The sequence below is a fragment of the Falco naumanni genome, chromosome 9 (genome assembly GCF_017639655.2).
Source record: "Falco naumanni isolate bFalNau1 chromosome 9, bFalNau1.pat, whole genome shotgun sequence".
NCBI lineage: Eukaryota > Metazoa > Chordata > Aves > Falconiformes > Falconidae > Falco > Falco naumanni.
Window position 1 is genome coordinate 15,425,192 of NC_054062.1, and position 22,780 is coordinate 15,447,971.

Sequence of the window (22,780 nt, forward strand, 5' to 3'; positions counted from 1 at the left end):
GCAGTGGTAGGCTCTATTCTGGAGTAAGTTTGTGCTGCAATTCTTGAATGGCTGAATTCTGAGGATGAGAGCTTTCAGCTAGCCAGCAGCTGCAGCTGAAAGCAGCATTAACTTTAGTGTCTAGAACTGTGTGCTGCTGCTCCCGCAAGCTAAGGCATGTTGCATTTGTAGCAGCAGCATAAAAGTGATTACACCATAGTCAAAAGAAGTGATTGGATCTTGTCTGTGACATGGTTACAGTTTGAAATACATTTTTTTTGTACTTAAAGATGACCATGACTAACTTCTCAGACCTCTCTAATGAGCTTTATTCAGGGGTAACGCCTCTTTCTTTCTAAAAAAAGCATTGACTGGAGAATTGGTGATGCTCATGTACTCATACAAAACATTTCTTTCTACATTACCAGTAATGCAGTGTGTTTAAAGTGTTTGAATAATATCAATGAAGCATTAAGAATGGTCTCTACATACTTATTTGTACTGTAGTTTGAGCTGGTTTTCAGAGGTAATACTGCCCCTGCTGGGACTTGCAGAACTAGTTCAACAAGGGTGGTTTAAGCAGTGAACCATTAAACCAACATGGAGCTGGAGTAAGCCAGAAAGACAATGTGGGAGCAAGTAGGGCTGTCGTTGTGGAGAGAGCCTGCAGGGGGCTGGGATGGAGCTAGTTCTGGATTTTGCTTCAGTTAATCTTCTGAACAAGAAAAAGGGGCTTCTGCCACATTTATATAAAGGTTTTATCAGTTTAAATGTAGTGCTTTCTCATGCCCAAGTGTGCGAAGAGGTGTGCCTCCTTTTTACTGCATTTTTTCTCTTCTAATCACAACATTGGTTTTGGCTGCACAGCCAGTCTGGAACCATCCTTTTCTTCTCTGCACATTAATAATAATTTGAGTATTTATTATGCCATCTTAAACTGGAGCCAAGCTTGATGCCCTTTCAGATCACTTGCAGCTTTCTTTGAACACTAAAATGAATATTCATGGTTTCATCTGACGTGCACTACATGATTATGATAAGCAACTAACAAATGTAGGAAGAAAATGAAGTCTCTCTCCAAAAGGCGGCCTGGTGGGAACGCTTAGCTAGGTTGTGACATTGTCTTTCAGTGCTGCTCAAGTTTTGTGCATATATAGTCTCATGTAATCCATGACTAGCTCCAGTATTTCATAAATATTGGATGCAGTTTGTAAGCTGGAAGGACACAATACTTCTTGGATCACCAAGTAATAAAGCACTGAACCAACAGAGCAGATCAGGAATTAGTTTCCATGAAGACATACCCCAGACTGGTGCCTAAGCCTCATCTATTTCAAAGAAAAATAAATGAGTGACATGATAGCTATCACTACCCTTGCCCCAAGGATGTTTTAGACTGTAGAGGTCACTATGGAAGTATTTGTACAGATCAGTTTCTCTTTCTCCTACCAAAATAATGCCAAATATTTGGAATTTCTTCTCCCTCCTGCAGAACCTTTACAATTACCAAGGCACAGGCAGATTTTAAGGAGTCCCCTCATCAGCCTGTCTGTGACTTCTCCCCCCCAACACCAGCATTGTAGCTGGAAAGGAAAAAGGCCTTAAGTCATGTATGTGTTGCTTAAGCGACTGGGGTCCTAGTAACATCTGGAAGTGCCCGGAAGGCAGCTGCAAAGAGGACAGAGCCAGGCTCTCCAGTCATGCCCAGTGACAGGACAAGAGGCCGCAGGCACAAACTGAAACACAGGAGGTTCCCTCTGAACATCAGGAAATACTTTTTACTATACAGCAGCTAAACACTAGAAGAGGTTGCCTAGAGGGGTGATGGAGGCTCCAGTGTGGGCTACTCAGAAGCAACCTAGATGTGGTCTAGGACAACCAACTCCACGTGGCCCTGCCTGAGCCAGGGAGTGGACCAGACAGCCTCCAGCAGTCCCTTCCAACCTCAGCCCTCCTGAGGTTTCCAGAAGCAAGACACAACCCATCCATCTTGAAAACCTAAAACCCCGCAGCCCTGGAGTGCCTTATCCCGTAAGGTCACAAGCCAAAAACCATCTTCTGATTCCACTTTTTTTTATTAAAATACCTCATGTATATTGCTCACATTAAAATACAGCAGTAGTTGAATTTTAAATATAGCCACAAGTATAGACACTCAAAAAACCCAAACCCACATCACTTTAATAAAACAAATAAATAAGCCAAATTTGTTTATCAAAGTTCCAGCCCATCAGGGTTAGATGATAATCACTTCAGACACACTAGAAGTCGTAAGACACTGTACTACCCTACCCATAGGACTATTTTCTCCAAACACCACGTGCAGCCTATCTACAGGACATGGACTAGAACACAGAGGCACTGGGTCTAGAACGGTGGTTATAGTTACAAACCACAGCATAGTAAGATCCTGCTTTACAGTAGCTTTTGGATAATCTATACTAGAATGGCAAGGCAAGGCATTTCTGGGAAAGAATAACTTAGATTTAATCTTTTGACACCTACAGATAAGGTTGGGGGTTTTTATTGAATTCCCAGCATGAGTGGATGCTTAGCCTTATCCTGCAAGTATGCAAAGCTGGAGTTGGTAATGAATTTGTTTTATTAGATGCTGACAACTATGCTCTAATGTAACACTGATTTTATGAAACAGGACACTTGCCTTCTGTTTTAGAAATTATTTGGACTTTTGCATCTGGACATTTAGAATATAGTTTTAAAAAAAAAAATCATAGCACAGAGGGACACAGTGGATGAAGGTCAGTATCTGACTTGTCTTTACACAAAGACGAAAAAAAAAATTAGAGCAAATTGCCACTGTTTGGGATTTGGAAAAAAGTAGGAATAGCTTTATCATGGGCCAGGCAATTAGAGGACATTCTCTCCATTTCCCCTCACCTCAAAACAAGTGAGAAAAAACCAGAAACTAAATTTGCACTGCAGAATTGTGGATATTTCAGATTGGAGCTATATGCTTTACCTTTAATGAAAGTGTCCCAGGATGTGTGGAAAGAGGAGGTCATCAAAAAGAAATCTTGACTTCTGGTTAACGTAACTGAATTCAACAAAAACACATCAATTCCCATTGTAGAGGCACAATTCATAGAAAGCCGCATCCAAAACTTCAATGAAAACAAGTAAAAATACTAGTCCAAAAATAAATAAAATGTAATTTACTGGTAAGTTATTTTGCTGGTGTAGTGCAAGGTAAGTAAGGTCACAGGAGTGCAGTATCACCTTTTTCGTATAAATACTTTCTACATAAGTCAGAAGAGCTACAAAATTAGTCTTGAAAAATAACTGTGCAACACATTTAAGATAGACAGCATGCTTATTAAATCCCAGTGTCTAAGCTACCTGTTTAAGTATGATTTACCGTTCTTTTGTCTCAGCTGCCTGAGGGAATTCTGAAGCTCGGTCAGAACCAAATCCATTTGCATCTCTTGCTACCTGTAAACAATTTTATCTATATTATTGATCCCAGTATTCTGTAGCAGTTCATACCACAGTAAGTCCCAATGTCATTTTTTTTTTTAGTATGGTATTAAAAAGCCACAACTAGAAGAACACTTCCTAAATTAGCAACTAGATTTGAATTATTCGTGTCTGGCATTGCGTAAACATTTCTTTCAGTTCTTTTTGTTTGATTTCATTTATAGCTTCTGGTTCTGCAGGGCTCTTCTGGACCTTTGCCACAGCAAAATTAATCCCTTGAGTCAATCCTGCTTGCGTGATGTTAGCAACTTGGACCATGGAACTGCGAATTTTAGCAAAAGGAGATACAGCTCTGCTGCTGCTACTGTCAGCTGGAGAAGGAGTCATGTGGAGTCCCGTCTCCAAGTTACCAGACACTGATCCTGGGCTTTTATAAGGTTTAGTGAAATCTGTCCCACCAACAGCTAAGAGCTGAGGATCTGGCTCAGAAGACTGTACGTCCAACTTGGATGGCCTGGAAGGAATGTCTCTGATAGCTTCAGCCTTGGTTTCTGCCTTCTTAGACGGATTATTGCTGGCTTGATTTATTACGTGATGGGGCTCCTGAGAACCAGCCCCAGCCTCCAAAACATCTGACATCTTACTTTCAGCATCGTGCACAAACCTCTGGCAGTACACATCAATAGGTTTAGCAAATTCCATCTCCACGCTGTCAGCAGAAGGCATGGGTATGTCTTCACAGTCAGACTGGCTAGCCTGAGAGACATGGATCTCCGACGGAACATGAATGCTGATGTTCATGTCAGTGCTGCTTATAGACTGGGAGCGACTGCCCAGCCGCGGAGCTGAGGCGATGATCCCACAGCTAGGCAGCACGTAGTCTGTCTGCCCTATGTTCTCTAGGGAGTCAGTTAGCTGGTTGTCCTCATCGGATTTGGAATTAGTCAGGAAGTCATCAGAGTGGAATGAATCATTATCTGATCCTTCTGTATCAGATTCAGTATGGACTTTAGGATCTACCACTGGATTCTCTAATGTTTCAAGGCTACTATCTGATTTCCAAAGATTCACTTTTAAATTTGGTTTTAAAAAATTGACTTTCACTTCAGGTTTGGTAAAGCTGCCTAACTTCCGAAGATTGCTAATGTTTACATTGGATTTGGTTTGTTTCACCTTTTGATTGAGAGATGAGAACTTGCTCAATAAATAATTTTTGCCTTGGGCCAGGGACCCTCTGTTCCGAGACCGAATGCCAATGATGTCTTCATGAGGTTTACTGCTCCTCCTGGAAGAAGAAAAAAATCTTTAGTGTACAAATCAAGGCAGTCTCATTTATAAACACCAAGTATTTACAGTCTTCCAGTCCACGTCCGTAATAGAGATGGACATTTTGGTTACCAGCTTATCCCTTCCTGACATAATTGTACCCATGTAAGCTGATCAAATGCAAACCAACAAAACCAAAGGAGGGCTGATACGGAATGGTAGCCAAGCAAGAGGAAAAGCAAGCTTCTGCAGGCATTTTTAGTTTCAGATGAAATCAGATTTGAATTCTTTGTAACCCTGACTTTGTGTATGCTGTACTCGGTAGCCAGATTTAGCAAATACTCAGTCTTCAGCACTGTGAAAAAGAGCAAGATTTTCTTGCTACACTTCCTGCTCAACTGGGAAAAGAAACCGAAGTAGTAGCCCAATCAACAAATGCAGAAGCAAGTTACTGACGTACATGCCCTAGCAGTTTTCACTTGACCATTTACCACTGTGCCACACAACACATTTTCTAGTAGTTCATACAGTCTGAATCGGAAAGGGTCCAAAATAATGCAGAGATTACACTTGAACTGGTAAAACATGCTAAGCTTCAGCTAGCCATCCTCTCTTCTTTCTACTCCACAGTCCACACCTCACCAGTATTTGTAGATAAAGGTTACTTCTGTTTAATTTAGGCAACTGATTTAGAGAAAGCTACCTAAGAAAGTCTATTGAGTATTTTTAATTATCAGTTATGCTTCCCCATGCCCTCTTCTCTTAATGGGCTTGCAAAACAAAGACTTCTGTGCCATTCTGACTAACACTTTCAAGTTTGTAAGTTTAACTTCAGCCATTTCTTCACACAAGACCCGTAACATTATCTGGATCTGTTAACCACTCAGCTGCAGTGGAATCCACACCAGATTGTCACTGGGTTGCCCTCTTACTACGGCAGCAGAGATTAAGTTCAAATAGGAAAAAATTTAATTTGACAAACTAATAAACCAACTGATTTGCAGTATGTTATAACATTTGGTAGTGCATATTGACCATAAGCACACATATAAAATAGTATTCTTGCTTATTACTTTTAGGTAAGTACCTGCAGACAATTACTGGAAGCAGCATACAGACAGATTAACTCCTAGCACAGCAGCTAGATACAGACATCACATATGACTGTTAGCATGTACTGTCAGCCGCTGACAGGACAGAAAAAGTGGGATACAGAGGGTTCACATCATTTAAGCACTCACCTCTCCAGCTTCTTCTCAATAATGGGCACATCTAATCCCATTGCTTGCTTTGTGATTCTCAGCATTTCTGCAATGCACTGAAGAGTGTCTGAAATGCAAGTAGCAGCCTATCAGACCCTTAAAAAAAACCTTTCAAGTCCCATATTCCAAAATCTACAAAGAAATTAGTCTAATTTTAATGTATGTAAGTCTGTTTGGTTTTGTAGGTTGCCTTTTTTTTTCCTTTCACCCTACAGAATAGCTGCACCCTACAAGTTGCAATTCTGATTTCAAGCTTAATTAATAGTTTCCTTAAGCCTTAAACTCCAGGTGTAAGTGAATCACTGCCATGGTACATCATTTGTGTAAGGAAGAGAAGCAATTATTATATATTCTAATACTTGTTAACAGAACTCAGTGCTCCAGGTAAGAAGTGATGTTTTCCCTTATTAGTGCTCATTTAATTTCATTAAACAACAAGCAAGACCATCTCTAGACACTGATTTCATGAAATAAATGAATTATCTTCCACTCTTTAGGAACTAATTTTAAATTCATTTTATCATGTTTTGGAGCAGTAAAGATCTGAACATGGATACGCCTCAATTCTAGAGAGACACGCTGCTTTAAAGCCATATCAAACTTATTTTACATTGCATTAAAACAGTAACATTCTAGTGTGCAAACAGGAAGCCACACAGGGGTTTTGTTGGTTCCTCACCCCACGCAACTGACTGTATTAGAACTTACTGTTCTTCCAAAGTTATTTAAGAGCAATGGGAAAAGTAAACACCGGTATACTGAATACACTTTTTTATGTATAAAACTTCTACATATGAAACAAACCTTTTCCATCTTCTTCTGGGTTGCGTACCACAGCTCTAAGAGTGTGAAAATATCCACTCGTTTCTTTGTATTTATAATGCAGCCTCATGCAAGAGAACTTCGGTTTGCCAAAGAGAGTGGGCTCAGGCCCTGGGAAATAAACCAGATTAAAAAGCTTCCTTAACCAAAACCCAAACGAGATGGCACCAAAAACTGTGCCTAAACATAAGTGTTGACAGTCTTTCAGCCTAAAAAGCTTCATGTTTTCTTCAGAGTAGGCTAGACATTTTAAGTTATTTTCCCAGTAACTAAACAATCAATTACTTTCAAAAAGCAATCAGACTCACTGTTTATGTCTATTATAATCCATCTGTTTATTACAGATCACCCTTTCGAACAGAAGAGGAAGAACTCTCCACCTGTTACACCCTGTGGTTTAAGGTACATTCCTGCAAGGTTTAAAGTGAAAGCAAGTATTTTTACCAAGATTTAGACAAAGTACTTCAACTCTCCAATGCCCTGCATCATATCTATATCATTAAATGAGAGTGTTGGGTTTTATAAGGCATTTGGTCTAGATGTTTCAACTATATTCTGTCCATCAGGATATATTATGCATCTCCACCATACACAAGTGGGAGAGACCTTTCCACCAAACTCTTAGAAATTGCACAGGCACAGTAGAAGTGACAGTAAGGAGACTGTGAAATCACTATGCATTGTGTAATGGAGGATTAAACTATTGGAGAGCGCACACACTGAGGGCCACAAAAATTTCCCTTCTCTCCAACTGGAACACCTTTTTCATCTGTAAAATTAAGGCTGTAATATCTTCAGCACTTTCAGTGGAAAATGCTGGATTTATCCTGCAGATCTTACATTCCTTAGTCAACAAATAAGTTGAAATAACATAACAAGGTTATTTCATAATAGCGTGTTTCTTAACAGACCTTGAGAAAGAAGTTTTAAAAAGTTACAAAACAGATTTAAAGTACAATTCAGAACCGGCTGCTGTATTTTCAAAGAAAAAATGCATAAATCTGTGATTCATCATAAACGTTGATCAAATTGTTATTGACATTTGATAAATACTGCAATTTATTTTGATGAATCCATGGGGGGGGGTTTAAGCCTGAAAGAGGGAAAATTTTAGAACCGTATCAGTGATCAAAGTTTCTATTTCAAGCAGTAGCAAGAGACAGGTATATGAGAGACCAGACTCAACTCTGGCATCCATTATCAGCAAGAAAAAGCACATTTCTGGCTATGGTGGGCTGCACAGGACATATGCAACACACTAAGGCTTGCTGTTTCAATATATTTGTAGGATGCTTTGATAAGTGCTCAAGCTATTGTTAAAAGCATTCAAGAAAGATATATGGTGACTACATTCTTACCTATTTCTATTTTTTCCAGAGCTTCAAGACTTAACCTTTGGTACTGATTCACCTTGTCGATTTCATCGTCATAACTACAAAAGAATCAAAATTTAATGCTTCCTAGTAATCTGAAATAAAGCTACTTAGAATTAAACCACACATAGTAAGAGAAAGTGGTAACTTACTAGGCCACGTAGTAGGCACAATTAGAGAGCAACAGCAGAACATCCACGTCCTTATGAGTGGCATCAATGAGACTAAGGAAGGGAAAGAAGAATTAATACAGGGGAGAAGGTTTTATCTGCACAGCTGTAACCCATCCCCAAGGTATTTTAGGAGCCCTCTTAACACTGAAGGCACATTACAGTATGTCATCACTCGTGATGCTGCTACTTTTTCACAGCCACTGAAAAACCCAGTTAGGCGAGACACTTCACAAGCCAAAAGGTGATGTGTCATTAGGCTTACCATAAAGTAACTGGATCCACATAAGCAACACTCTCTCTCAAACCTGGAGTCTCCTAACAGCTCAAATAGGTCAGCAGCAGGTCAAAAAATAAATAGGAAAACCACAAGCTATTAAAAATGCTAAATGGAAAAAATGTCTCCGACTCAATCGAGGTGATGAATCTGCGCTTTGAGTAACTATCATAACATCCTGCTTTGCTATTTTTAAGTGCTGAAGTTCAACGTTCAGTAGATCTAACCACTTTTTCTTTTACAAGTTCGTGAACTTTGAACTTGACAAGGAGATTTATCAGTGAAGTTAGCTTATGCTCACTACTTTTCATGAAGAGAAATCTAGGCTTTGCTACTACTGACTCATTACACAAGAATCTAACCCGATAGAGATGGCTTTGAAGTCAAGTTATACTTTCCCTACAAAGCAATAAGGAACAACAGCTTCTCAAACAGCACCTTCTAGAACTAAGGGCAGCTGGAAGTGCTTGTCAGGGTGCCAGCCACATTTTGGCAATATTAACTGAATGCACGCCTTTCCAGATGGTATCGCAAAGGTAACTCCAGCGTGCACCACTCTTATGGCACTCTGGGAAAAGCGCACGTTTAGAGAACCTTTGCTTTTACAGTTAGAAGTATTCAACCCCTTCAAGGACTCTTGTCACTGTACAAAACTCTCCACTTGTATTCTGTTAACACATCAGCTATCAAAATCATTTAACAACAGTAGTGATTAACAGATGTGTTATAGTAGCAGCTGATCAATCATGATTTTATTCAACAAACCTTGGATCACAGTCAATAAGGGCCCATCCTCCATGGAATTTTTCATCATCTGGTAAGAGCAGTTTCATGTAGCTCTGCAACAGCTGGCTGATCAGTTCCTGATGGCTCCTGATGTTCTCCTTGTGCAGGGCTTCATGCTCTTTCTCTTTTGTAAATATGGAGTAAAGATCCTCTGTTACAGGGATACCCTGCATCAAATCTAAATAAAACCCACAAAACACCAAACAAGAAACCAACAGTTAGAAGTGATATACAGCAATAGTCTGATTACTTTGTAAATGTCTTCCAGAGGTTTCATATATGGACTCTTGAAAAACAGTTATTCTTTCTGAACAGTGTTGTGCAAAACTGAAAACTCAGTAGGTATACTACTATTTTCTCCTAGTGAAAAGCAAGAGTTAACTCACCATTTTAAAACACATTTGCTACATAAATTTAACTTTGTCTAAGAGAGATGTCACAAAACAGTTAATGCTAAAATGAAGTTAGGAGCAAATTCTACAGGGAGTTATACTGCAGGTAATCTCTCTGAATTCAGTGTTGTTTCATCTCCAAACGGAGAATGACCATTTCATATGGCGTCCACTACATTGACATGAACATTATATACATACTCAAGGTGCTTCTAAGCTTCAGGGCGGGGGGGGGGGGGGGGGGGGAATAAATAAAATCAGTCAGAAAGATGAAGATTTTAATAAACTTTTCTAAATACCGTAGTTCAGGTTAGTTGAAATCCTATTCTTACCTATGACTGCTTGCCTATAAGCGTCCCTGAAACGATTCAAGTAGTATCTGTTGGCAGAGTTAACTCCATCCTTCATTACTCCCGCCAACTTTCTTTCACCAGTCCTTGTGAAGTCACCCTGTTACACAGAACATGCAAATCATGCACATATGCAACTTTGCAGTCTCAGCTCAAAAGCTTTGGCGTTCTGAAATTCAGAACTGAATAGATGGCAACTCAGAAATTACGTTCAAGTAATTGTTTCATATCGAAGCTGGATTTTCAAAGAGCATCTACTTCTCATGGCATTGTTTGACTGTGCAGAGAACCTTGTGGTTTTGACAGACTTGTTTCTATATGAATTCCTGATGGAAAACATTAATCTAGACATACATGCCAGCTAACGTTAAAGCAGAACTTTCAAGACATCAATCACTGATGCTTGTACACCTCAAAAAATCCCCTCATTTTTTGGATGTTAATGTAAAAGGAACACTACTGGAACAATGGCGAAGACTGCAGCTTACTGAGAAGTGGTTTTCATATTCTCTGCTTCTGCTACCAAAACAAGAACAACATAGTGAATGAAAATAGTACATAGCTTCCCAAGCTCAGAAACAAAAGGAAGTTTCTAGGCCACAGAAGGCTTAGAATTTGAATAAAAGCAGTTTTCATAGTTATATTTCACTAGAGGATTCTGTTTTCAGAGACTGTCAGAACATTGGCACAGAGCGCTCTTAAAAGCCATGCCAACTACCATGAAGAATATTCCAAGTGTGTTTCATTTTCAAGTTAAGAGAGTGATTGCCATCCAACTGAAAAGAAGTTTAATCCATGAACCTCAACAGCGAGTAGAGAAATCTTCAAGCAGAACAGCTGAAAATTTAGATGTATAAGTGAGCCTGTGCTTCAGATTTAAAGTTAAAACATTCACTATCAATACAAGTATGTCAGATATTTTATTATTATTTTTTAAAAATATTAATGTAATAGGCTAATCTAAGTTCAGCAGAGAGATTTGAAAAAAGATTAAAATGTTCAGCATTTTCATTGTAAAGGTTTTTCCAATGCCAAATACCAGGAATACTAAAAATTGTCTCACCAGTGATTATATACACACAGAAAGTAGCTCAAATTCTGTAACTTTTCAAAGCAGCAGGAGTAAGGAGTTTCATGACTGATGTCTGACCTTGGTAGACAGACTGCATTACAACTAATTAAGAGTCTTTACAAAATTAACTAAATATCACCCTGCTACCTACATAATGTGATCTTCAGTCCTTCAGAGTATCTTTTGGAAGTACTGTAACTGCTTAGAGTACTATAACCATGCTTAAATTTACTCAGAAGTAATGCTTGATACAGATCTTAAACCCTTCGCTCAGCCACGCTTTCTATCTAGATGCAAAACTAACAGAATTAAGTTAAAATACAGCCAGCACTGCCACAGGACACCGGAACACTCAAGCCAAGTGTGATACAAAATATTCTTCTGTTAAAAGGCCTGGTACATCTTCAGGACAAAAACATGCAGAATATTTGGGTAACTTACATATACAGGAGTTCTCCATTGGACATCAAACCTGAAACATAAAATACTGCTCATCACCAGAACAGATAACACTCTACCTTTACCTTTAAGGCTGCTGTGCCCGCGTACTGCCGGCTTATGGCATCTCCGTTGTTCGCCCATATTATCTGGTAGATTCTATTGCATTTTACTGGCAAAGGCTGTTCTGGTGGCATCACACCCAGTTTTTTCAGCTGGAATTTGACATACACATTAACATAAAGGTAAAAATTATTCTCAGTATCAGAGCTTGATAAAGAAAATAGGAACACTTGCCAAGCATTTAATTAAGTTTTATATGATCTGAAAGAGGAACCCATTCTGGTATTTTGTCAGTTTAAATTGTTAGCAATGAATCATTGATTTGTTAAACATCATATCACTGGATGCAGCAGTAATACATTAATTATGGATGTAGGAGCCAATCTTCACAAAAAATTAGCTACAGGAAAACAAATTACCTAAAGTATTGGATGTGTTTCCATTTTCTATAGAGAAATATCAAGAGAACAGACATCACAAAACTTTAACAGGGATAAACAAGTTAGTATCTTTCATTGCAAAGGCATTTGTGATGTCATAGTTCCGAAAATAAAAAAATGGAATCTCTTACTAGTTACAAGAAAAGCACACCAGATACTTAATCTTTTGTTTCTAGACAGAAGTGCCATCTTCAAACTTTCTCCTCTGCCAAAATAAAACCTTAAAACAATTTCATGTGTTGTGTTTATTATTAATGCTTGTACATTTTGGACAGTTACTGTTTAACACCGACACTGAAAGTAAGATATCTTACTCTTCAGAACAAGTTGTACTTGAAGTTTTCCCAAGATAAGGCTCGGTTACAATACAAACTTTAGTGGTTTTACATACCAACTAAATTGATAAAGCAGCTCATACATAACACTGCAGTGCAGTCACTAAATGTTAGGCCAACTGCAGAGATAATTTAGACTAAATCACAGGCAAACCTCAACTTACTACCAATAAAAAAAATGCGCAAGCACTCTTTGCAATTTAGATGAAAATTGATACAAGTCTGTGCATTGACTTTGAAAGCTCTATCAAGTTTCCAGCTGAGAGAAGTTCTATTGTTCCAAGGAAGTGCAAAGGTAAGGTACATGTAACTCCGACTTCCAATTTATGTCATGTACCTTGCAATGCTTAGGGCACTTCTCAGTTATGGATTGATTCCAAAGTACTTCAGCTATAGTATGAGAATGATCTAGCACACCACAGGCTAGTACTATAGCAATGACTACTCAAGTCCTCTTCACAAAAGTGTAACTCTTGATTTTGAGAGGTTACCCTTGAACTCAAGAGTTAATATATCTGGAAATCCTATTTTAAAATAACAGCTGTGGGATTCCTGGTCTCACACCTCATCCCCAATACTCTTATAGTATGTCAGGAGTTCGTAAAAGCAGGTGACAAACAGGAACTGCCAGATACAACCGTTAGAGCCATTCATTCTTCATCCTAATGAAGGACCCACACCATCCTTTATTCTAAACATAGTCAGGTTTGCTCGTTTTGGGCTGGGCTGTAGCTGAAGCTTCAAAGTTTCAGTGACAGTACTATTAAGTATTCACAGGAGAAGACTATCATCACTGAGCTTCTACATCAAAAAGCAAATGGGGGTCAGGGCAAAGAGGAGAAAGACTAAAGGAAGGTCTCTCAGTCTGCTTGGAAATTCCTTCTCTATACAGGGAAAACTATTCCAGAGTGTAGTAGTCACAGCCATCTGGGATATTTACATTGTGATTTAATTACGCCTCTCACAGAGGAGACAACTAACCTACCTACCCCACCGCACCACAGAATTTCACTTCAAAGTGGCTAAAACAGCATCCAACTTCTAGTTAGAATTTAGTCCTTTAACATCTCATTTGGGGGAGGGATTTGGGGACTGGGATGTATTTTTAAGCTTTGTATTAATGCGTAACTTAAAATTACTAAATCAAAACAAGAGAATCCTCTCCAAGATGTGGAGAGTGATTTCCTCTCTGCAGGAGGACACTAGGCATCACTGTTTCAGAACAACTTCATGTTATTTTAATTGTACATATTACTTTCAGCTTCAGAGCTCTCCAAGCAGTTTGCAAAGACTTTTCAGCAGAGATTAAGATTAGCATTTTTCAAACACGCAGATTTCCCTGTGGATTACAATTAAGTTCTGAGGTATTCAGTACTTGAAAAAGTATGTTAGTTATACATGCCTGCTGTTCCATGACCACTCTTGCTATAGCAGCCTGCACGACGTTGGTACGATCCAGACAGTCCATGCAGTTAACTCGAAAAATGCCTTCCTGTTTACAAATCACACCAGCTTGGTCAACCCTTTCAACAGAAAAAGAGAGCAAAAGCATACTGAGACACTTGCCTCCCAGCCTAATTTATCAGTTTCTACGAACAGTAGAAAACTTCAGCATGGAGTTGCACCCATCACCCCAGCCACATCCCACTCCAAATTAACAACTCTTGTTCCCACCCATCCTCCTCTTCAGGCCAGATATCCAACATACACCTTATTGGGGCCGTAAACTTGGTATGTAATCAGATGTTGAATCAAATTCAAACATACTAATAATGAGCTTTCAGGAGAAAAGGCATGAGTTTCAGAAACATACAATCTAACAATAACAACAGCAACATCTCACTCACAAAACACATTGGAAAATATACAGTAATTGATTGAAGACTGCAGCCATACTTATTACCAGAATGGATTAACTTTAATCAGTACAAACTAAAGTTCAAGCATGCTTACTGTTTCCAGTAGCAAGGCTGGCATTCTAGGGTTTGTGGGTCAAACACAGCGTGTTTCACATTAAATATAAAAAACCCTAGAAGTGTTAAATGCAGTAAGCCTCAGGCAGAAAACAGTGTTTCAGAATTTTTGCTGCTACGTGTGTAGAACACCAATACCTCAGAACACAAAAACTCAGGATGCACAAGGTGGGCATCAAGGGAGGAACACAAAATGTATCAGTTAGTTATGACAAAAATCAAGGCCTCTGAATATGTAGTTTCATTTTTTTCTATAAACATTTCATACTAGTCGAAAAACAGTTAACTACCTACCAGCACCACTTCATGTCAAGAATAATATCATGAATGGCATCAGTCAGCGTTTGAACATTTTCGAACTTCATTCCTCGGCTAAAATACAGAATTTCACAGGAGTCAGTTTGAACCAGAGTGGTTATTTTTCTTAATTATTTTGTATTATTTGCAATGCTAACAAAGGTAGTATTTTGACTGAGTGGGAGAGATTCTCTCCTGTGATAAACTTTAAAATCGCAGCCAATATTCAGAAATATTTTACAATACCATTCGATATCCAAATCCAAGGCAAGAGATTAAGATTTTTAAATTCTGAGGAATCTGCATTCCTCAGAAGAACAAGTGTGCAGTCATTCAGGCATGTGTAACCATTCTGTTCTTATTTTAGACAGACTCAACAAAGTGGTCACTATAGATTTGAAATCAGGGTGGCCTACCCGGCTTTACCCGCAATTCTACAGAAAAACCACTTACAGATACATCATCCCCTCCTCTCCCCACCACACCAGTTCGTTTTCAGTATTGCTATCTATTCACTCATGCTCACAGTACAAAAAGGAACAGTCCTGGCCACTACACCAGTTCTTGGGAGAAAAGCAAACAAGCAAAACCAAACGCTCGTTTAAATAAAAGAGTCAGTATGAAATCCGTTCAGGATAACAGTCCTACAGAAAGAAATCTCAAAGGTCATTACAATTCTGAGGCGGTTTTCCCTCCTCCCTCCCCCTCTCAGAGAGTATCTACTGATGACATAGTTATTCAGTCTGTAATGCTTTCCCAGGCCAGATGCAATCCCTAAGATTAAGTTCGGAAATTAAGATTAATACAGTTCTTAGAGCCCCATATTTGTACACAAATGCAGTCTGCTTGACAGAAGCATGAGAAATACATGCCTGTGTATGCTTGGACATGTGAACACTGCCCTCGACTACGCCAACATCAGAGTGCAGTCATGAAAACAGCAACTATTTATACTGGATTAAAATAAAATCCAGTGTATTTTATAATAGAAAAACAGCATCAGGGTTCTGAAAGAATCCATTGTATGTTTATAGAAGCAAGCAAGGGAAACAGAGGAACAGCTTGCTGTAAAGAATTAAAGAGCCGAATGCTACACAGCCTGAGAAGCAGGTCAGCCACAGCTTTACATTCATAGCATGTTTAAGGAAACTTGCTTAAAATGCATAACAACTTCTAAGCTTTGCCTAATAAATAACTGCATATATAACAAGTCAGGGACACAAGATCAACAAGCTGCAGTGCTTGGTTACCCAAACTTGAACTTTTACAGCACTTTAGTTCACAAACTATATTCTTCCTATTCAAAAGAATAGTGTTTCATGCAGAAGTAAAATAATAATGGCTCTTCTCCTTCCTTCTACTCTCCTTTCATGCTAGTAAAGATGCAAAGTGACACTTTTGAAAAGGGTTCTTACCAGTGCTCATGGAAGTCAAACGAAACGTAAGTCAGATTTGCATTGTTGTACAAAAGAACTTGTTTAAGGTAAGCATCTCCAATAATTTTCTCTCTGCCCGTCTGATCCACCAGATTAATAATAACCTGTTAAAAAATTTAATTAATACTTGTCACCTGCTACACAACTTCCTTAGATACATACCATGGAATGACAAATAGCTCAAGAGTTAAAAGATTTGTAGGCAATCTTGCTGAAGTTACAATCTTTGCTAGATTATACCCAAGATCAAATCAGTAGTTGCATGCCTACCTGAATTTTAATTCAGAAGAACTATGAATTTACAGAACGGGTACACAGAAGGGGGGCTTATAGAGATTTCTGTAAGTTATTGCTGTTTTTTAAGGGTTACTTACAGGGACACTTGAAAAACTTAGTAAAGTTTTATTTACGTACCACCCCTCCAATTGCCAATGAGCGTCTAGAAAACCACACGACATATCATCAACAAGAGAAACTAAAAACATGAATGTTCATCTCCTACATTTTCATAAAATAACTATTTTATCATGCAGCACTCACCTGCTTTTTGTAGTTTTTCAGCTGTTCTTCAAAATGTGCACGAAAACAAGACACAGTTTCACTTTCACCTACAAGGCAGAGCAGTGTTAGAAAAAGCCTGTTCAGCAACAAGTCCCGTTTGAAGTATTGAATTATGCCCAAAGCTGTACTCGAAAAAAACAAGATAGCTTCCCTTAAAGTACTTAGATACATAACATAACACATTGTACAGAATTACTTTTGAAGTTTTCATCAGTTCGCTCAACTTCAACACTGTTGTTCTACTACTATAGTGTACAGGAAGCACCACTGTTATTTGCTTTTTATGCAGGGCAGATTGGACAAAAATTTAACATGCCTGTTTAATCCTCTCACATAGGCACCAAACATCTACATAAACACCTCTCCCAAAAAAGTGATTGTGTTTGTTTCACATCTTGTACTTCTACTTGCTTTTTCAGAAGAAACGTTTGCAAATTGCAAAAGGGGCACATGCAGGACAGCATGACACTGGAAGTGTTACTCTTTTCTCCCAAAGGAGAAAACTACTTGTAACTAAAAACTAAAAACACCACCCAGTTGATTCAAGGCACTACTAATTCTTCAAAGTCTCAACTGCTACCTGTAAACCTATCAAGTTTAATCCAATTCCTCACTTTTTTTTTAAAAAGCAAACTAAACCTATTGGAAAAGAATAAAAAAGAAAAAAGATATGAATGAATAAGAACTGCTCAGTTCTATAAACTGATGTCACAGCACAAGCTTCCAGTTGGAACCAATCAAGTGTTCCAAATACTGAGGGGGGGGAGGGCGGGGGCAGGGATTGGGAGGTGTTTTATTCTGAGTTTCTTCACTTTATGATTTTATTTAGATTTTCATTTCCATGAGGTGGCAACAAATTATCTTTCTCCAGTAAACTCCAGGTTATTTGGTTTAAACTATTTCTGAGAAAAGTCTCTCCTTTACAGTGGCAAACCTTGAGAAGATTCTGTCAACCTCTACCTTTTAATGAAGTTCAGGTATGAATACATAATTCATACAAGCATTCAGGTTTGCCACAATATTCTCATTAGTATTCTTAAATGTTTTGGATTTTACATTATCTTTGAGTGGAAAATGAGGCAAATTTAGATCTGACAAAATCCACTAGATGGTACTGAATTTCAAAGACAAAAGCACACTACAAAACTGGTGTTCTATGAAATGTTTGTTTCCCCACATTGAAATAGCAGTTCTTAATGCAGAAGGAACCTCAGCATAAGTTTACTTTGTGGACAAAGGTACGCGTAAGACATGAATGTCTAAGCAGGTTCTCAAGAGAAAGCCAAGTTGCCTCCCTTCCCAACCCAGAAAACACTGCAACTAGTAAGACTAGACGTAAAACAGATACTTCATTAAGTATTAAAATTCAAGATCTGTTGGAATTTACAATGGACGAGAAGTCAGAGCTCTGCATAGTGGCAATGAGAGCAGCAGTTAACTGGAATCAAGTCATTGTTGTCATTCCTGGCTTCTAGGAAGTGCCACTGAAAGACCAGTGCCAAAGCAACACTCCAACGAACCCATTTCTAAGGGAACTCCGATCTTCAGCTATTCCACTAAAATACTTACTCTTGTCCAGTCGGGGCCGTGGGTTATACCTATATCCAACTTGGCTCCAGAAAACAGGCACAGAGCCTCTTGTTTGTATGAATGAAAGAGTATGATTATGAACATGAATCAGTTGCTCCGTCTCAACATAATTTGCCACATTTCCATTTTTATCAACACCTCTTCGCTTATACCGCATTCCTAGGATGAATAAGAATGATCCATTCATATATAAGTATTAGTCTTAACAATTTCCACTATCATTTTTAACAAGCGTAACACAAGAGAGTTCTACTGTTGATCATGGATTTTTGGCTAAAATTCACTCCTATCCTAGTCTAATCCCCAAAAGTTGTGTTGACTGTATAGGTGAAGTTTACTTTTAGCTGTTCATGGTATGCCAGTACATTGGCAGGGCAAGGCAGTCTACTGGCACAATCAAGTCCCAGATATCTAGCCCACCCTAAAGGATACGTTGCTCCTGTTCTGTCCAGTTCAGCAGAAAGTTTAACTTTAGTGCTTGGTATTTTCCATTAACCTAAAGGCCACCTTTACTGACAGATGCTCCACTTGTCACAGTAACAGATCCCACAAGCAGCCCAAGAATACTTGCATGTTCCACAAAACAGAAGACTCCCCTCATCGCCCCCAACTTGTATAACTAATGCTCACATTAAGAGCGGATACCGCTCTTCCGACAACAGTTTTTCGCCAAACCATCTCTGATCTGATCCTTACACAGAACTGGTGTTTGCATATCCTTTACTCAAGGGAGACTACACTGTTATTTCAGAAAGGATGCAGATGGTAGCAATGGATGGGGAAGAACTCAGTAAAGAAAGATGGAAAAAGTTTCAAGGCCATGGTTTATAGCATAGAAATTCAGTTCCACAGAATCAGAACAACTCTGTTCCAAGTCCTGAAGTAACACAACCAAACTTTTAAACTGAACCTCAACTGTACTAGCTAAGGACTATGGGAGAGAAGGGAAGAGGTTAAAAATAAGGAAGTGAAAGGAATATAAAATACCTATCATGGGGACCTTTATAGGGTCACAAAAGGTCAAAGCAGTATTATGCCTTTAACCAGACAGGGGCTTTTAGACTAGTGCATCAGATAGCCTTTACTTATGTTGTGCCACCAGTAGTAGCTCTTATATCAAAACCCAAACCAAATCATTACATAAGAAACTTCAGCTTCCTTACTTTTGATACCTCAACTTCTGCAGACACTAGGCTTTTACTCTCTTAAGCTTAAGAGCAGCTGTCTTCCTTTATCTCATTATACCTTTCCCTAAGGTCTTGGGCATACTAATAATTTAGTGCAGGGGTTACTTTTTTTTTAAAATCACAAACAAGCTGCCTGACAAATAATCACTGTATCACACAGAGAAGTATCTTAGGCTTTCAAGTCAATGATTCCTCTGGGTTTGGGTTGTTGTTGGGTTGGGGTTTTTTTTTGAGGGGTTGTTTCTTTATTTCAGAAATGAAAACACTTCAAACTCTTGGCTAAAATTGTGTATTACAGAATGAATTAAACAATCCTATAATTATTCCTCAAAATATTGCATCAGTTTACTAAAGCAATCTTTTTGTGTCAAGGGAGAAAGTTCTACACAGTGTATGTTCTGGACTAGCAAACCAATGAGCATAGTGTCATTAACAGTAAGAGAAAATCACTGAGAGATTTGCCCTCCGATTCAGTTTCTGTATCTTTATAACAACTTAGTATAAGGCATACTGCAAGCTAGATACTACCCTGAAACCCTCAACTATGTGCTCAGAGTTGTTTTGACACAATTTTCCTGGGAAATGAATTAAATGCATTGAAGTAAGCTGTGGTGCAAAGGCCAGTCCCACATCAGGGTAAACTCACCAGTTTTTTCTTATTTTTTGGACATGTTCTGACTGTGTAGGAAAGGAGTTTGACATGGTGGAGAGTATCTTAAAAAGTCTGATAGACTGAAAAGATTTACTAAATTGTAAAGTGATTGAACCTTTCTCTCTGTGCTCCTAAAGACAAGGAATAATTTTTGTTTGCCTTGCTACTACTAGAAGTCAAATAAGGTGCAAGACCAAGGTATGACTCTTACTTCACACCTTGGCACTACATAAACATCTGGGACACAGGCATGCACACCCATGTGCCTTTTCAAGTTACTATTCAGCTGCTGTCAAAGCCCTCAAAGACTTTTGAAAATTTAACTCTCAGTCAGGGCTACTGAAACATATCAGGACAGCTGTACGCCAGGTCCTAATAAAGGTGTTCTTTGGAAAGATGGAACTTCACCTCTACATTGTGGCCTCCAAAGATGCATTCAGTGCTCAGGAGGAAACTAGTAAAGCTCATTTAGTAACCACTTTAAGTAACAGCTGTGTAGTGCTGTACACACTACAGCCTTTTTTCCTCCTTTAAGCAGGAAAGGCTTTAGTGCAAACTTTGACAAGGGCTCATCATATACTGAGCAACACAGCACCCAAATTTTATTTTCTGCATCCCTCTCCAGTGCTCAGGAACAATCCCAATACCTTGAAATAGATTTGCCTACCAGCTCTGTGCCGACTCCGGCGTGAAATAAGTGCCACCAGAAACGTTGGATGAATGTCATCTACACAAGTTGATTCCTGAGAAGGAGTTTCAGGACTGCTCTTATCATCATCAGAAGATTCACTGTAGTTTACTACAAGTTCTTCAATTTGCACAAATCCTTGTATGATGGGTATAATCCAGAAGTCCACTTCAGCATTCTGAAGGTTACAAAAAACCAGTTACATTCCTGTTGGTTCTACATTACCTACAATTCCTTCTGCCATTTCTCATGTTTATAAATAGTTGCTTTGCACACTTACTCATGTTTTCAGACATTTTTGCTATATCATTGTCTTATTCCTGTAAGAGGTGTACCAACATTTTTTCTCCATTAGTTGTAGGGCTTTTAGATCAGGAGGAAGAAAGAGAAAGCAACCTAAGATTTTACTGCAAAGATGAAGCAAGCTGAATCAAGGCAAGGCAAAAAGCCCTCCTCTACTCTCAGCTATCTAGGGACAGAAAAAACCCTACAGTATTTAAAAGCTTCTTTTCCAGTCTCCCCAAAGGGAATTTTCCATACAATGTTACACCTGATATTAAAGCACATTAAGTGCCTGAAGTAGTAACTTCTCATGCCAAAGACAAGGATAGTCAGTTCAGATACAGTAGGAAATCTAGGTAATCCTTAAGGCAGAAACTGGGTAAAGTTTGTTTCACAACCTCTGTGTTGACATATATTACATTTATATAGGTAGATAAAAATTTAAAAGTGTAATGTTGTTAGTCTGTTTTCAGCTGAACATATTATCATAAGCTTTATATGGGCCCACTTAGTACCCAAGCCAACTTGTTCAGGGCCCTGCACATTAGTGCTTTGTTATCCCTAAAACCTCAGTTTCATGAGCAGAGTTGAGATCTTAACTCCCTAGTAATTCAAGGTTATCCATTTATATCCTATAACATGAAAAATACAACTAGTTAAACTCCTGCATTATACATAACTCTTCACAGAGCATCTAGGTTTACCCTGCTCTGACTCCATAACCATTAGAGTATGGAAAATTATTAATGAAAGAGACACAGGGCATAATGTAAGTGTCTGCAGTCATCTTTAAAAGAACATACAACTACAGTAGTTAGTAACTCAGTCCTTTACTTACAAGGTTACTTTTAAAATGAAATTACATCATACACTGAAGAAAAAAGTGGTTGTTCTATGTTTTTTCATATGCTCATTAACCAGGAAAATGCTTTATCTACTCTGAATAGCTGTTCAAAATAATTTCTTCTACACTATTGTTACACTGACCAGCTACCCTCTTCGAGGAGAAAAACAGTATCCTCCACTTAGGAAGGCAAAAATTCTTGTATGATGAGAACTCTGTAGTTCAGAGTTTCTTTCTTTTCTGGCTCCTCCTCCTTATGAAGTTCAGCTCTGTCCAAGGATAATCCATTTCACAGATGCATAAATCTCAAGTTTACCTTCAGAAATCAGCACAAACGTATGACACATCAAATTACTCTGCATTGTTTTGTTGGAATAAAATTTTAAATTCAGTTGATGTTTGATTATTTAGCAGTGATCACAGGCTAGAAGGCTGCTGGAAGGCTGGCTGGGGGAAGAAGGTAATGCCAGCTACTCAGCTTCAGAAGATGCAGCCCTGATCCTGACCTATTTGCCAAGCAGGTTTTTAAGTAAACTTCTGAGGCCTTAGGTAAACATTTCAACTAAAACTAAAGAATAGTTCTCCTAAACATATGTTATTGTTAGAAATAACTCACATCAATGCTGATGAGATCTTCAATCATGTGCTTGTTCCAAAAGAATCTGTCATCAACCTGTTTAAAACAAAAAGGGAAGTTTCTGCAATGTTTTAAGTAAGGTTTGGCAATACCTTTGGTAAAGACACCAGTGTTATTCACTATAACTGTACAGAGAAGTCTAGCATTCACTGCTTTTAAATATAACAGCTCAA

The 22,780-nt window shown here is 38.6% G+C and overlaps 1 protein-coding gene across 3 annotated transcripts in view; it reads right to left on the reverse strand.

The window, feature by feature from the left end:
- Positions 1 to 2,700: 2,700 nt before the first annotated feature.
- Positions 2,701 to 22,780, reverse strand: part of INPP5F (inositol polyphosphate-5-phosphatase F) — a 45,115-nt gene continuing 25,035 nt past the window's right edge. For 2 of the 3 annotated variants that reach the window (XM_040606693.1, XM_040606695.1), the window contains exons 6-20: positions 22,587 to 22,643; positions 20,824 to 21,022; positions 18,297 to 18,476; positions 16,707 to 16,774; positions 16,146 to 16,270; positions 14,728 to 14,805; positions 13,863 to 13,983; positions 11,709 to 11,837; positions 10,095 to 10,212; positions 9,350 to 9,548; positions 8,290 to 8,361; positions 8,123 to 8,196; positions 6,747 to 6,875; positions 5,922 to 6,009; positions 2,701 to 4,699 (exon numbers count right to left, since the gene is read on the reverse strand). In XM_040606693.1, the coding sequence (XP_040462627.1) occupies positions 3,565 to 4,699; positions 5,922 to 6,009; positions 6,747 to 6,875; positions 8,123 to 8,196; positions 8,290 to 8,361; positions 9,350 to 9,548; positions 10,095 to 10,212; positions 11,709 to 11,837; positions 13,863 to 13,983; positions 14,728 to 14,805; positions 16,146 to 16,270; positions 16,707 to 16,774; positions 18,297 to 18,476; positions 20,824 to 21,022; positions 22,587 to 22,643 (2,772 nt within the window). In that variant the 3' untranslated portion in view covers positions 2,701 to 3,564. The other variant, XM_040606696.1, reaches the window with a different exon arrangement.